The 15,944-nt window shown below is 54.1% G+C and overlaps 1 protein-coding gene across 2 annotated transcripts in view; it reads right to left on the minus strand.

Moving 5' to 3' along the window:
* The window catches only part of SLC24A4 (solute carrier family 24 member 4), a 171,381-nt gene that overhangs the window by 25,040 nt on the left and 130,397 nt on the right, over nt 1-15,944 (minus strand). For both annotated transcript variants that reach the window (XM_065871257.1, XM_065871258.1), the window contains exons 11-12: nt 12,647-12,816; nt 9,592-9,784 (exon numbers count right to left, since the gene is read on the minus strand). In XM_065871257.1, coding sequence (XP_065727329.1) covers nt 9,592-9,784; nt 12,647-12,816 — 363 coding nt within the window. The remainder of the gene's footprint in view (nt 1-9,591; nt 9,785-12,646; nt 12,817-15,944) is intronic.

Below are 15,944 nucleotides of genomic sequence, written 5' to 3' on the forward strand. Positions count from 1 at the left end.
GGGAGGATGTGAGAGGAAACAGGCTTCAGCAAGGCAGGCCCTGCTGAGGGCTGACATGGAGATGTGGGCAGTCAGGGCTGAGTGCACAGGGACCAAAGGCCTGGTAATAGACGCCCTGGCAGCTAAGTGCAGGGACCTGGAGAGCTTGCGGGGGCTGAGAGAGCCCTTCCCCAGGGACGCGCCCTTGGCCCAGTCTCCCCCTCACACCGCACACTCAGGTAACACGGTTCAGCCTCCGGAACCCTGTTCGTGCTTCCCCAAGAAGCATCCTCCCACACAGGAGAGGGGGACAGATCAGACAAACAGACCAGGACCTCCCAGTCAACAGAGAAGCCGGGCCCAGAGTTCCCTCGGTTGGTGCAGCTCCCAGGGACCCTTACCCCAGCTCCGCGTACGTGTCCACAGCCCCTATCATGTCCAGCTCTGGGACTGGATGTAAGTGCGTCCCAGAGCTGGGGTCGGTGCATCGACTCCCCGATTCTAACGATGATCCCAAGCTATGGCCAGCTTTGCACTCCACCTCAGGAATCCCAAGGCTTGGGGCCAAAGAGAGCTGTTCTGTCCTGTCACTCTCAACTGTGTGGCAGCAGGTGGACCCTCAACCTCTCTGAGCCTCCTTTTGTCCTTGTCTGTGAGGTGATAACTGCCCCGCCTCACCCACTCCAAGGATCTGTGGGGAGACTAAAAAAAGGCAAAAAGCACAGAGCTCATTGTCCCGCCTCTGAAGGCCGCACCTTGAATCTGGAGGCCCCGGGGAGGGTGAAACAGAGGCTGCTGGTCCCACGAACACCAACGAAGTGAAGAACGCTTGCTGGTCCTCGCGCTGGCAGGCACGCTCGCTTTAAACATCCAGCAAACATTCAGGGCCGGGCTGTGGGCTCCCGGTGCTTACAAACCACGCAGACCCAGCAGCTGGCCACCCCCTGCACTCCAGAGCAGGTGCTCCAGCTTGGGGGCCCTCCTGGCCAAAGTCGACACTGGGACCAGGCTGAGGACGGCACTTCGGGGGTCAGGCAGGCCTGCGGTACCAGCCCTGCCCGTGGCCCCTACTCACCTGTGTTTAGCTTCCTGAGCCCCCGTTTCCTCCCCCGCGAAACGGGGACCACATGAGCCACCCAGCAGGGCTGTGTGCAGAATCTAAGCACCAAGTATAAGGTGTGAAGCACGTGCGGGGCTGGGGCTCCATGAAGGATGTGTCTGCCAAGCTACAGGTCGGGGCCCTGTCCCCTCTTCTGTTTCACTAGGAGCTTGGAAGCCACACGAGTCCCTCGCTAGAGCTGCTCTGGCGTAAGTCATCAGCTAAGATCGGCTGTACTGCTTCTCTCCACGCTTCGCTGCAGCTCCCACGGGGGTGGACACGCTGAGTGGGTCCTCAGCATTCCCCAGGCCAACTTCCTCCTACTGCATCTGCAGAGGCGTTTCCCAGACTCCCTTGCAGCTGAAGTTCTGGACTCAAATTGGGTCCCTCTGAAAAGCAGAGTTGAGGTGGGGCCGGGCTGCCTTTCTGCTGTGCACCACTGTTAAGCAGGGCTCTGGGGATGTTAGTCCTGCTGCAGTAGCACGTCCGTGCCCAGGTGCTAGCTGAGTGGGAATCAGAGATGGTCCCTCAGGCTGGACCAGCAGCCCCGTGTCCACTGCGCGGTGCTGGGGCGCTGGAGATCAGCTGTGGTCCCCGGGTCACAGTTCTGACGGTGAGTTCTTGAACATTTTGGTGCATCCCAGCTCCCCACCTCCCCAATCCTGGCGTGGTTCAGTGGGAGTCACTGCTGGTGCCCAGCCAGGAGCGTCCTTCCCACCACTGCATAAGGGACCTATGTCTATCAATTTCTCCTGCATCTGAGATGGGTTCCGTCCATCATGTCCTGATGAAGCTGGAGGCACTTGTCATAGACACCTACAAGGGGTGCAGGCACGTGGGCTCAGCCCTTCTTCCCTCTAACCCACCCTCCCGGGGGCCACCAAAGTCGTGTTGGCGAGCACGGCTTCTGACCAGGGGTGGACCCCTGACCTCTGGAACTGTAGCATTTTCTCTCTCTCTTGGGACTCTGGAATTCAGATGCAACACCAGTGAACCAAGTTAGGGAAGAAGGACCTGGCAGGAGTCAGTCTGGGGCCAGTGTGAGGCCACCATCTGCCGTCTGCACTGACAGTGAATTTGAGAAAAGCTGGTCTGCAGCCAAAGAGACAGGCAGGTGTGGAGAAATGAAGACAAGAGCCGCAACACTCACGGAGGTCCCGAGTCCGGCCCCTGGGGGAGTCCAGCTGCTTCCCTGCTCGTGGGATCCATAACACACCCCTGTATCCTTATGGGGGGGAAAAAAAAACACGTCTCCTTCTATCTCAAAGGGAGCTTGTGTGACCTCAGGACCCCAGCACATGCCTGGTGCATGGTGGGTCCTGGGCCCCTTCACTTCCCAGCTTGCACTGCACTGGCCTGGCTCATCACAGAGCAGATTCTAGGGCAGGTGGTCCAGATGCCTAGCTCTGTCTGGTCAAGACCACCCCTTGGGCAAGCCCCTTCCCCTCAGTTTCCTGCTTTGGAATATAAGAAGGTCTAAAATTCCCCAAATCCCTTTTAACTCTAGTATTCAGAGACCATTTGTTGTTAACCACAGAGATTTCAGAGGAAAATCACTTTCATTCAGATTAAAAAATAGAAACAGACCCCCCCTTTCCCTACTATGCTTTAGTAGCTGTTTGTATAAACCACTCATCACCAGAAAGGGAAAATAATACAAATGTCCATCCACTGATGAATGGAGAAATGTGGTACATCTATACAATGGAATATTATTCAGCCATAAAAAGGAATGAAGGACCGACACGTGCCACAACGTGGATGAACCTTGAAAACATCACGCTAAGAAGGCAGACACAAAAGGCCACTTATTGGATGATTCCATTTATATAAAATGTCCAGAATAGATAAATACAAAGAGACAAAGGAGAGTAGTAGCATTTGCCAGGAGATGGGGGAAGGATGGAGAATAACTGCTAATAGGTAGGGGGCTCCTTTTGGATGCTAAAGAAAACTGATCGGGGTAATGATGGCTACACAACTTCGTGAGTAGACTAGAAACCACTCAACTGTATACTTCAAAGGTATGAACATAAGGGTAAATAAATTACACTCCAATAAAGTTGTTATATTAAAAAATAACAGTGCTCAGCCAGTGTCTGTTCTAATTAGGTGTGAACTGACACCTCAGCGCTCCACAGTGACTGACAAGGGCACTTCTTTGAAATCCTGACCTTGACTTACGGGACAATCTACCGAATGTGTGATTTCTCTGGTGGCCCCCGCGACCGAGGCAAAAACAAGATCATTTCCACCATAAAGTGCCGTGTGTCTCTGGGGGCCTGGAGCAGACGGGAACCGTGTGTGGAATTTCACATGTACATGAGCCCACGGCACCGGCAGCTTTTCCACTGTGTTCCCAGATGTGCCGAGCGGCTAAGAGGAAAGAATAGGGCCCGGAGTTTTCCAGAGCTCCGTTTCTGCAGTATCCCTTACTGGGCTCAGAGAGACTAAGCAGACCTCTCTCTTCCCCGTCAGCACGGCTCTGTCAGTGCTATGGAGAAGATGGGGCTGGGGTGGGGAGAAGAAGCCCTAGAAGCTTCCCGAAACCTTCAAATGGCTTGCACCGAGTTTTATGCTGCTAAAGGAAGAAAAGGTTTAGCTGTGCCATCCGAGGCCTGAAGAACGCATGCCAGGTCCCAAAGGCCCATAATTCAACTCAGTTCAACATGGTTTGCTCAACACAGACTCAAGTTTTTTGGCACCTGTGCAGAAGCTAGAAGACACCCCAGGCGGAGGCAAGCATTTTCTCACGGGCTCCAAAGGAAGGAGTTGAAAGAATCCCCTGGTTGGGCTACAGTGCTGTCCCTTCAGCACATCTGGGGTCAGAATGTCAGTGTGCAAATCCTGGCTCTGCCCTTTCCTCCTGTGTGATCTTGGGCAACTAAACCTCTCTGAGCCTCAGTTTCTTCACTTGGGAAATGGGGATAATAACAGTACCCACCTTCCAGGGTTGTCCGGAGGACTCAGTGAGTTTATCTGCGTGAAGCACCCTGCCTGGCTCACCGCAAGTGCTCAATAATAAGCTTTACTGCCTGTTACCGTTCAAGAACCTCCCAGGGCCTGGGCTTCCGCTCCCAAGTAGACTGGCTCGGGATGGCGTCCCTAGCTCAAGGGGCACAGGGTGGAAGGGTGGTTCCCCACATGACAGTTGTCTGACTTGGGGAGTCCCACAGCCTCTCCGAGCCTCAGTTTCCCTCTCTGTAAAATGGGGATAATGATAATGCCTCCCTCACAAAGCAGCTGCGAGGACTGAATGTAAGTGCACAGTACAAAGAGGCAGTGGTTAGTCAGGGCTGCCCAGTTTGGAAACCTGCTCTCCACTTAGTAGCTGGGTGACTGTGGGAAAGTCACTTAACCTCTCTGTGCTTCCCTTTCCTTCTCCATAAGATGGAGATGACCATCGCCCCCACCTCACGTGCTGTCGTGAGGATTAAATGAGGGAATACATGTAAGGCTCTTAGAGCAGGGCACGGCACACAGAAGCCCCATAAGAGCCCTGTAAGAATTCCCTATTTTTCACTCAATGCCGGACATACAGCAAGTCCCCAGTTAGATGTGGTCACTATAATAATGGTGGACACAAGTGCCAGCACCCCAGAACACAAGATGTGATTTCTTTACCCTTATGGGGGCAGGAGGAGTCCAGCTGGAGGGCAAGGGTGTGGCCCACAGGGCAGGAGGACGTCTCAGACTGTACGTCAGCCACAAACAGCCTGTACTAAGGGCTTTCCCCAGCCGGGCTGGGGCTCAGGGTCACCGGCCGGCCACTGCAGGGTAGTGCCTGGGCCGCAGCCCACAGTTTCCACAGGAGGAAGAGCTCCTTCTCCTTTTCCTCTCCCACAACCAACAGCTGGCCCAGGAGGCCCGATTACCAGCCTCTGTGGCTCAGAGTGGGAACAGCATGGCTGCGCCCAGTGTCGATATAAATCCAGCATCAGACCGGGTGGGCACCAGATGCAGGCTGGGGCTGGGTGCCCCTGGCTCTGGTTCACAAGCCCAGTGACGCCTCATGTGGGTGGGCAGAGCCCAGGGGGGCCGTGGCTGGCGTTTCCACCTCACCTACCCTTCAGCTGTGTGGTGAGGGCAGGAGATGCTACACAAAGCGTATCATGCAATTATCTGCTCAGATTTACCCTGCAAGCCTGGAAGGTCCCAGAGGGCAGGCTCCATGGCTGTCCTGTTCCCACCTGGATCCCCAAGGCCCACACAGTCTGGTACGCAAATATTTACCTACTAAAACAATCCTCTTGGGGCTTCCCTGGTGGCACAGTGGTTAAGAATCCACCTGCCAGTGAAGGGGACACAGGTTCGAACCCTGATCCGGGAAGATCCCACATGGCGTGGAGCAACTAAGTCCGTGCGCCACAACTACTGAGCCCACGTGCCACAACTACTGGAGTCCACGCGCCTAGAGCCTGTGCTCCGCAACAAGAGAAGCCACTGCAATGAGAAGCCCGCGCACTAAAATGAAGAGTAGCCCCTGCTCTCAGCAACTAGAGAAAACCCGCGTGCAGCAGCGAAGACCTAATGCAGCCAAAAATTAAATAAATGAATAAATAAACAAATCTATTTTAAAAAAATCCTCTTGTCTGAAAAGTGCCTGAAACTCAGGGCCCAGCACATAGGAGGCACCTAGCAGAGACGAATTCCCTCTCCCTGACCCTGGGGATGAGCACGGCACCAGGCCTCCAGGGATTCTGGCACCCGTGACCTTTCTAGAACATTGCTTATGGTCCAAGCAGGGGAGGGCATGCGAAGCTGGGTATAACAGAAACCACGAGACTAAAGCACACTGTGACCCAAATGAACATTTACTGAGCACCCATGTGTCACACAGTACACAGAGGCAGTGTCTAAAGATCTATCTTACTTACTTAGCTTATTTACAGAGACCCAAATGCCATCGGCCCATTTTGTGGATGAGGAACCGAGGTTTAGGAGGTGAAGCAGCTTGCCCGGGGCCAGGGCACTGGTGAGTGGCAGAACCGAGATTCGAACCTAGGACTTCTGGACTCCAGAGCCTGCCTCCCAGCCTGTCCCCGACCCTGCAGAAGAGCTGCACACCAGATGGCCTGGGGTCACTCCTTGACACCTGCAGCCACGCTGGCTCCTAGCCGACCAGAGGGACGGATTCTGCCCTCTTCCCAGTGCCCCACCCCCTTACCCCTTCCCTGGCCCCACGCTTCCTTCCTGGGGTCCAGTTTAGGAGAACACGAGCTCCATCCACCCCGAAAGACCCCCAGGGCCTCCCTACAGCCCCAGATGATTGTGATGTCACAACCGGAGATGAGCTGAAAAGATGAGGAGGGCGAGTGGGTGGACGGAGGGCTGGATACTCGGAATTTCTCACAGTGCTGTGTCCCATCCACTGGCTCTAAATTCCTGTAAGCCTCTGTCCACACCAGCCTCGATTTCCCTCGGCTGCCGTACACACCTAAACGGGCGGCAGCCACACGACTCTGTTCCCACCCCTGCCCCTCACATTGAGGGGGGAGGAGGAGGTGGAGAGGAAGTCACTTGTGGTTTCCCAGGGCAACACCTGGAACACTTCCGCAGGGACACAAAGGGAGCTTTCCGCAGGGACACAGGAAGCCCCGGCCTGTTCCTGAGGGCGAGGAGAGGCAAGCGCTGGGCAGAAGCTCACAGCACTTGGCTCTGCTGCGGGCCGGCCCAGGGGAACGTCCTGGAGCCCTTGGCTTGAAGAGGAATGTGGAACCAACTTCAACAGGAAGCCCCTGCCCACCAGGAAGGGCAGAGCTCCCTGGGGAAGGGCTCATGGGGGCAGGGACCTGGTCCTGGCCTTTGCAAGACAGCAGCATTATAAGCACCGCCGCCCGCCCCGGGAGGTGACCTGCTCAGAGTCCCTGCAGGGAGCTAGACACGATTTCCCATAAGCCAATTCTCTAAGGAGCATCAGATCCTGGCAGCAGGACAAGGGGAGGAGGTAGTTGGCTCTGGGGCCACCCCACAAAGTCCTGCCAAGCTCAAGTTTTCAAGGAAATGGAAAGATGAGTTGCCCTTACATGGGGCTGCCTCACTTTATAGAATAGCAGCTACCAAAAAGGGCACGTCCCTTCCCTGGTTTCCCGCAGAGCCTTGGTCTATGAGCAGCATCAGGACCAGGATCCAGACGAACCGGCAGTACAGGGTGGTGGGGACGGTGGCCCCATCGGGCCGCACGTCTGTAAAATGGGGATTGCACCCGCCTCCTGGGGCTGGAGAACAGAACACCCCGAATAGTAGCCCCTTCTCAGTCCGACTCCCCAGCAAGGTAGGCTGTTTCCTGGACAACGGATGCATCTCCCTCTCTGTGGCCATACTCCAGGCCTCCCTGGCATCTGGTGTCCAGGTCCTGAGGAACTGAAACCCCACTGGAGATTACAGCCCCACGTGGACTTGGCTGGTGATGTGACGGCTCGAGGCTATGTGCAGTACCCAGGGGACTGTGTCCGGACCTCTCAGGACCACAGAAGTAAGAAACACTAGGTGGGGCAGGCCCGTCCTGGTCCATCAGCCCTGGAGCAGGCTCTCCTCTGGGTGGACACACCTCCCTCCCAGGATTCTACCCCACAGAAAGCTTCTTTTTCCTGCATATCTAAACGGATGATCTCATACAGGTTTCCGGGATCTGGAGAAGACCACCGCTCCCTCCCTCAGTGTCCCAGCCCCAGCCCCAGGGGCCAAGCTCCCACCCAAAGACAGTTCACCCTTAGCCCACCAGACTAGCTGGCTGAGCATGACCTTTGCTCCCACAGAGTGTTCCGGAAGGTGGGCCGACGTGCCAGGGATGTCTTAGAGGCAGGCCGAGATACAGATCCCTCAGCCCTCTGGTCAGCGGAGGGGGCCCTGGGGAGGACCCAACCCCTGGGCTGGGCCCCTCTGTGACCTCAGTGGGGGAAATACATTCCACTTTCTGGGTCTTCCCTTAATGTGAAAGAAGGCTGGGAGGTGCTGACCAGGAACAGCAATTCCTAACCTGGCCTAGGCCCCAGGAATCCCCTTGAGAAGGTTTGAAAATGCAGATTCCCAGGCCATTTTCCAGTCCTTGGACTATCTGGGTTTGGGAACCAGGCCCTGAATTTGGAGAAGAGCCCCCAGGTAGCTGTGTTCAGGATGTTCTGGAGACTCTAATCCAGAAACTCCGAGGAAGCCCTGTGACTGCAAATAGAACCTATATTTTCCAGATGAAGCATGGTGGCAGAGTATCCCAGTCCAGGAGGGCCCACACCATCTATTTGGGAAGCAGAAGTGTCCCCATAAAGATGGGGACGAGGGGCTGGGGCAGCCTCTCCCCTCTAGCCCCCCAAGCCATGTCCCAAATCAGGTGCGGTCTATAAGCCTGATGTTAAAAACATAGGATTCTTTTCAGAAAAACATCAAGTTCTGGACTTGAAAATCTGGAATTCTGCTGCCTCTCAGGATGGCAGGACACCAAGAAAAAACCTCTGAGATGAGGCCAAAGAGTTCTGGCCTTCATTTCCCATCGTGGACTGCAGAGGAGTTTGGTTAAAGATGAAGACAGACTGGGTGTGTCTGGGGATCCTCTCGCACACGAACTCCTGAATTCATTCATTTGACGGATATCTACTAAGCACCTACTATGTGTCGGGCTTGGGCACTGGGGATACAGTGAATGAAACAGACAAAGATCTCAGCCAGCAGGGAGCTGATATTTTAGCTGGGGAGACACAAGGTAACCAAATAGATAAAATACTTAAATTAGAGTGGTCAGGGAAGGCCACACCAAGAAGGTGACGTTTCTGCAGAGACCTGAAGAAGGTGAGGAAAGGAGCCATATAGATAACTGGGGAAAGTGCATTCCAGCAAAGGGCAAGTGCAAAGGTCCTGGGGCAGGAGCACACCTGCTACGTTCTGGGAAGGACAGTGAGGAGGCCAGTGTGGATGCAGCAGAGGTGAGGTCAGCACGGAGCTGGCAGTCAGATGACACTGGGCCCATCCAATGAGATGGGAGGACACTCAGGGCTGGGGGCAGAGTCACGCCTGTTCTGACTTATTTATAGGTAGGAGATGTCATCAAATAGATAAGGTGTAACTGTCTAAAGGTCATTTATGGCCTTAGAATATCCTGTCCCAGCAAATGTACAACGCATGGGCAAAACAGCCTGCCCATGCTGGAAGGGCTGGAGAGTCTGAGCGTGCCCATAAAAATAACATACATGGCTGTTTTTCTTACTGCATGGGAAAGCCTCGATGCCCTGGGCATTTGAGTGCAGTCACTAGGGGTTACTGGCACTTCCCAAGTCTCCATCTGGCCGGCCGTCTGGCACACAGGCTCCCCAACCCTGGGCAGTGCCTGTATCCCAGTGCAGCTCTAACCCACAGTTCAGCACTTAGGAGGTGTTCGCTGAGTGACTTAATGCCCACCCTTCCCACCAGCCTCCCCCGCCCTCATGGGTCCAACTCTCCATCCTGAAGACCCGGGGTTGGACCCTCGGAGCCCCCAGCAGTGTAGCCCGGAAGCACCCCCCCCCCGCCCCCGCCGAACTCACCGGGCATGGAGAAGGGGGACAGGAGAGCGGCCTCGACCAGCTCTGGCTCTGGGGGTGGCGGCGGCTGCTCTCGCTCCTGTTGCAGCTCTGCAGGGTTTTCCACAGGAACGTTCCCGTTCTCGAGGCTCTCGTGTCTCCCGTTCTGAAGTGGCTTGCTGCTCACACCGTTTGCCGAGTTGATCAGCCTCTGCCTCTGTGTGGACAGGAGGCAAGACAGACCCCCAGGCGTGTGACAAAGTGTCGCCCTGTTGCTTTGTTCCTCCCATGTAGCGGCCCTTAAGGGTTTCGAGAACGACGCCCCTGGAGATGGGTTTGCCTGAAAAATGGCCCAGGGACTTTGGAATCCAGCTAAGTTTGCTCATTTCCACTTGGACCAATACCAGTGAGGGTATCAGTCAGAGCCCTGGGCCTTCTCTTCTTAGCGCCAACCTGACAACCCATCCCATGTCACTGGATGACAGCGATCATTCTGCATCCGCCCCGTAGATGGTCATAAACCACCTGAAGACAGTCACACAGGAGAGACTTTGCATAGTTTAAAAAAAATGTTTTTCCACACAAAAAGTGCATTTATATTATGTGTCCAACAGCCCAATGATGGTTCACATCAAGATATAGAACATTTCCAGCCCCTCCAAAGACTCCTTTAGGGTCCCCTCTCTCCAGGGGTAACCAAGGTAACGCCATTCTGACTTTTATAAACATCACTTAGTTCTTCCTGAACTTGAGCTTCCTATAAATGGATTCAAAGAGTACATATTATTTTATGTCTGGCTTCTCTCACTCAACTGAATATCTGTGAGGTTCATCCATGTTGCTGCACACAGCAGTCACTTGATACTTTTCAGGGCTGTACGGTAGTCCACCCTGTGAATAACACACAACGTATCTTTTGCTTGTTGATGGGCATTTAGGTTATTTCCCCTTTTTGGTTATCATGAAGAATGCCGTGAACATTCGTGTACACATCTTTTTGTGGACATATGCGCTCATTTCTCCTGGGTATTTATCTAGAAGTGGGGTTGCTAGGTCATAAGGTAGGTGCAAGTTGAACCATTTTACACTCACACCAGCAACGGATTACAATTTCAGTTGCTTCCCATCCTGGTCAACGTTTGATACTGTCAATCCTTTTCATTTTAGCCATTCTGGTGGATGGGCGGTGGTATCTAATGGTGGTTTTAATCTGCATTTCCCTAACAACGAATGATGTTCAGCATCCTGATTGCGTTAGTGGCCATTCGGAAGGCCTCTGCTGTCTAAGTCTTTTGCCACGTGAAATGGGTGTGCTCTGAACCGAACCGCCCCCTTCCCTCTGCCATCTCCTTGTAGCTACTGACCAAGTCTGCCTCCTTTCTACCCAAGCAGAAGCTGACTTTGCTCGCCAAGTCTGTGGGTTTCTACGAAACCAGAGGCCACATTTCAAGAAATCAACAGGTTTTCATGCTCCCAAGAATCTGTTTGCCTTTGCACAGCTCATCTTTGTCTGGCTCCCATTAAAAATATTTATGGGGCTTCCCTGTTGGCGCAGTGGTTGAGAGTCCGCCTGCCGATGCAGGGGACACGGGTTCGTGCCCCGGTCCGGGAAGATCCCACATGCCGCGGAGCGGCTGGGCCCGTGAGCCATGGCCGCTGAGCCTGCGCGTCCGGAGCCTTTGCTCCGCAACAGGAGAGGCCACAACAGTGAGAGGCCCGCGTACCGCAAAAAAATAAAAGATAAATTTATGGATCAGCTTTAGGTCCTGTGGGTAACGATCATCACTCATGGACACATGTATCCTTCCCAGTTACTTCAGCAAGAGACCAAGAGTCAGTAAACATGTCCCCAAGGCAATACTCCACAACTGTGTGCCTAACACTTGCCCTTGTGGTTACTGGAAGCAAAAAGAGGGGGAAAAACGTCATTATTACTTAAAATGGAGGCATGTTATTTTTCCAAAAGAAAGAGGAATTGACCATTAACTGCCTTCATGTTGGTTTTAGGCAGGGACTCCTAAATCATGAAGTCTAGGATTGAGTGGAAATTTAAAACTTTCTTTCCTGCACGTGTGTCCACAACATTTAGCCCACCAAAAAGAGCAAAGTGATCTACATCTGAGACTCAGGGCCAGACATGGAGGCATATTTTGCTCCCCAAAAAGAGTGAAATGAAAGGTCATCCTTATTAAAAACAAAACAAAAACAAACAAACAAACAAAACCCCCAAACAGCTGTGCAAGGGCAGAATTGTAAGGAGGTGGGACGTGACTCAGTAGGAACATGAATGGTAATAATGGGAGGGGGTCACGACTCGAGCTTAATAGGAATCAATAGAGAATTATACTTGAAAAAAAAATCTACAGCTATGAGGTTCCATTAAAAGAGGCATAGGCTGGGCTTCCCTGGTGGCGCAGTGGTTGAGAGTCCACCTGCCGATGCAGGGAACACGGGTTTGCGCCCCGGTCCGGAAAGATCCCACATGCCGCGGAGCGGCTGGGCCCGTGAGCCATGGCCGCTGAGCCTGCGCGTCCGAAGCCTGTGCTCCGCAACGGGAGAGGCCATAATAGTGAGAGGCCCGCATACCGCGCAAAAAAAAAAAAGAGGCATAGGTTACAACACAAAGGAGGTGACGGATCCACATGCTGAGAGAGACAAACCAGAAGGTTTCTATAGGTTTCTCAGTTTCCTTCTAGAGTTGCTCTACTCATAGAGAACAGGTGTGTATTCATTCTTTTTTGCCCTGAATAACAGTTAAAATAAACAATCCATACTTCAGACGAGCCTTTCTCCAATTAGTTTTACTCTAGTACTTGACAAAATACTTAGCAGAACATGGCAGGCATGGTGTTTGATTGTTACCTGCCTTAAAATCCTTCCCGATAAGACCATTTGCTGCCTGTGTGTGAGGTTTGGGCTTCCTTCCTTCAACAGGTGCGGTGATAAATGCCAGCCTGGCAGAGGACACCCCAGGCCCAACACCAGAAAGTGTGCTGACAAGCCAGGGCCTCCTCATACTGCCAGAACCCATCCGAGGCCACTCGCTCTCATGGTCTCATGGTCCTTGAAGCAAACTCACCTCGTTAATTATGATCCTGCTGGCCATGCGCAGACGAGTCCTGGGCCCAAACTTATTGGTGATCATTACGCGTAAGCCTGCTTCTGGGAAGGTGAACTTGGGAGGGCTGGAGCTCATGACCTCATCCACCATCACCACTGGGTTTTTGCTGTACTGCGGCTCCTCCTTCACTATATTGAGCACAAAGCCATGATTAGTGCTGAGATCCCCCGGGGCCAAACCCAAGGGCTGGGGCGACTGACTTCCCCTCTCAGTGCAGACTTCTTGGGCTGTGGTCTCAGCAGCTGGTAGCCGCCTGGAAGCCTGGCTGCAGTTCATCCCCTTAGTCAAGTGGGCCACTGGGTCTGAACCGCCTGCAAGCACTGGACAGAACCCCAAAGTCCCCCTGTTACAGGACCACTCCCCCATCTCCACTGCCAGCCCCTCCGCCAATCGATGCCCCTCTCTTCTGGGGCCCAGTCTTGGCTAATTGCAAGGGTCTTTCAGTTCCTCATCTAAGCCTCACAGGGCAGCCCGCCTACAAAGTGGACAGGATTCCTGCCACCTCTCACCCCTGACTCTGAGAGGATCTTTCTTTCCCGCTGTTCACAGAGGTTCAGACAAAACTTTACAAATTGACAAGGGCCCCCTGGAATGGAAAATGCTGGGAGGCACCAGACAGCACCGGCTCTAAACTTCCCATGAGGCCACCTGCTCTGTCTTAGAGGAACCATCTCCACCTGGCACAAAAGGATGCTTCCAAATTTGTTCTCCATGAGGTAGGCAGTGAGGTCAAAGATCTGGCTCACACGCCCTGGGCGAGGCAACTGAGACCCAGGAGAAGCCTGCTTGCGGAGGGTGCAAGGAGAGCTGCTGGCCGAGCCCAGTGTCTCCAGTAAGGGAGGCCACTCTCTCTGAGCCTTTGCTTCCACTCATGAGGCTGAAGAACCAATCTCCCCAGTGCCCAGACCTGCCCTGCCACCTTCCCAAACATGCTCCAAGCTCGAGTCCTGGGGGGTTTGAAATTTAATTCCAGAGCCCCAGAGGGTCCAGAAACAGAAGCACTCCAGAACACAGCACACAGAAGCAGGGGGGCTTTCCCCTCCAAGGGGCTATCAAGGCGGATATGCCCATCCGTCTCCACGGGTCACCGGCTCCCGGTGAGTGTCCTTCCTGGATAACAGGGTAACCAGGAGTAGTCGAGAGCAAACCTAAGCAAGAGTTAATGGCACAAACACGAACAAATGCACACCAGCCACACACACCCTCACCAAAGAGGCAGCAAGGCTCAGCAGACAGGAGGCGTGTGGTTAGAACCAAAGCCAGGAAGACCATGCATTTTTTCGGAGACAGACACTAACCTCCAACAAGGCGTGCGTTGGACTCACGGATTTTGTTTTGTAAATGCATGTGTCACGGCTTGGATGAAAGCAGATTACTTACAATTTAGAAGAGGAGAAGAGTTAAGGAGACAGAGGCCAACAGAGATTGCCAGAGGTGGTTAGCGTGCGGTGGACACCGGGGAGTCTGGGGCAGCATTCTCGATGGTGACCCAGATGCCAGGGGGTTGGTTATATGAAGGAGGGTGTTAGTAGAGGGGCTTCGATGCTCGGGGCCTCTGGCCTCCTGAAGGGCCCCCTCTCCTGGCTCGGTCCCACTCTGAGGATCGGGGAGCCCCCGTGCCCGCTGCCCCGCCCTGCTGCAGGAAAGCTGGACTCCTTCCCTCCTCTGCAGCCTGCACCTCAGAGGGAGGGGGAAACCAGCAGAACAGCCGCAGGCTCCGTGGGTAGAACCAGCCCTACCGTGGGCACCACCTGGGGGAACAGACGAGCTCAGGAGGAGGGAGAGCCATGATACCTGACTCCTCAGGCACCTCGTCCTGGCACCGGCCCAGCAGGGAACCCAACCAGGTACAGCATGTTTCTCTGGCAGTTCAGCCTAAGGCCAGGTATCCTTCCCTCTCTCCCTGCTCCAAGCCAAAGTTGTGTCTAAGGCCAGGGCAGCTTGGAAAGGACCCAGAGTGAGCCCAGCCAGCGGTCAAGATGGCCTTGGTTGTCAGGCCGTGTTCAAGGCCACCTGACAGCCAACAAGGAGAGGCCGGACCCCCAGCCGTGCCTTCCCGCCTTTGCCCTCGTCACCTTTTCTTGGTGTATCGTGCTCTGCTTTCTTGAGCTGAACTGAAGTGTGATGTAAAAAACGTGTAAAACTTGTAGGGAGAGGAAAGCCCAAACAACCGTACGCAGAACAAAGTTGGAGGCTGCTACTCCCCTCGAGAGAAAACTGGCTTGAGCTGACTTGGTGAGCGGAACGGTAGGACCTTTAAGAACATTTAAGTACATAAAGGTATTTAATAGAAATGGGAGTAAAAAGGCAGTGTGTCCTCTCCTGTCAAGAGGTTGGGTTAAAAATGTCTGATTTTACATATATGGGGAAATACCAAAGCTGATACCAGCAAAGCCAGGGGTGTGCGTGTGCGTGTTTTCCTGAAATAATTTAGTAGCCAGCAATCTTTGACAACCCTGGATGGGGCAGTCTCCACGACCTGCCTGAAGGCTGAGCACCAGGGGAGAGAAGCTCCGAGTTGGAAAGATTCTGTGTCAGCACCGTGAGAAAAGGCAAAGTCCCGAAGCCCCGGTCTCCTCAGGCCCGGCCCCATCCCCCTGGGGTGGTACAGGTGCTCCTTCTTCCTGCCCCTGTCCATCTGTCTGCTTCTAGGGGACAGTGCCCTGCACACGGCCCTCTGGGAGGGAAGGGGCATCCACCAACTGGGGCTGTATCTCTGGGTTTCCCACCTCTCCAGTTCCAGGCCTGCATCCCCCCAACCCCCCAAATCTTTTCCTCCTCCGCCTTTATCTAAGCGCATTCACCCTGATAAGAGCTGGAGGGAGACCTACCTTCGCACCTTTCCCTGTGCCTGGGGGCAATCCTGTGTCTAATCTTCCAATTTTTTAGAAACTGCCCTGGGCTTCGAAATTTGGGGAAAAGCAATAAACTTGTGGGAAATCCTCACCCTCTGCAGGCCTCCTTTCTTACCCCGCCCACCCGCGGGTAGGCCTCGGCAGCCAGGCTGTAGCCTTGGCCGCACTCACACCCTCTCCCCACCAGCCTCCCTCCTTCCACGTGGAGAAATCCACCCCTCACTCAGCACCCACGACAGGTGCCTTCCTACTGGGGGTTACCTGGGACGGAACAGAGCATGCTTGCCCAGAGCGCACATGCGGGGAGCTCCTACCCTGACCCACCCCAGGGTGGAGGCTGGGGAGAGGGCCTCAGAATATAGATTTCAGCCTCCACGTGTCCCAGACACTGGCAAACAGTC

Source organism: Phocoena phocoena, chromosome 2, assembly GCF_963924675.1.
Source record: "Phocoena phocoena chromosome 2, mPhoPho1.1, whole genome shotgun sequence".
NCBI classification, from domain to species: Eukaryota; Metazoa; Chordata; class Mammalia; order Artiodactyla; family Phocoenidae; genus Phocoena; species Phocoena phocoena.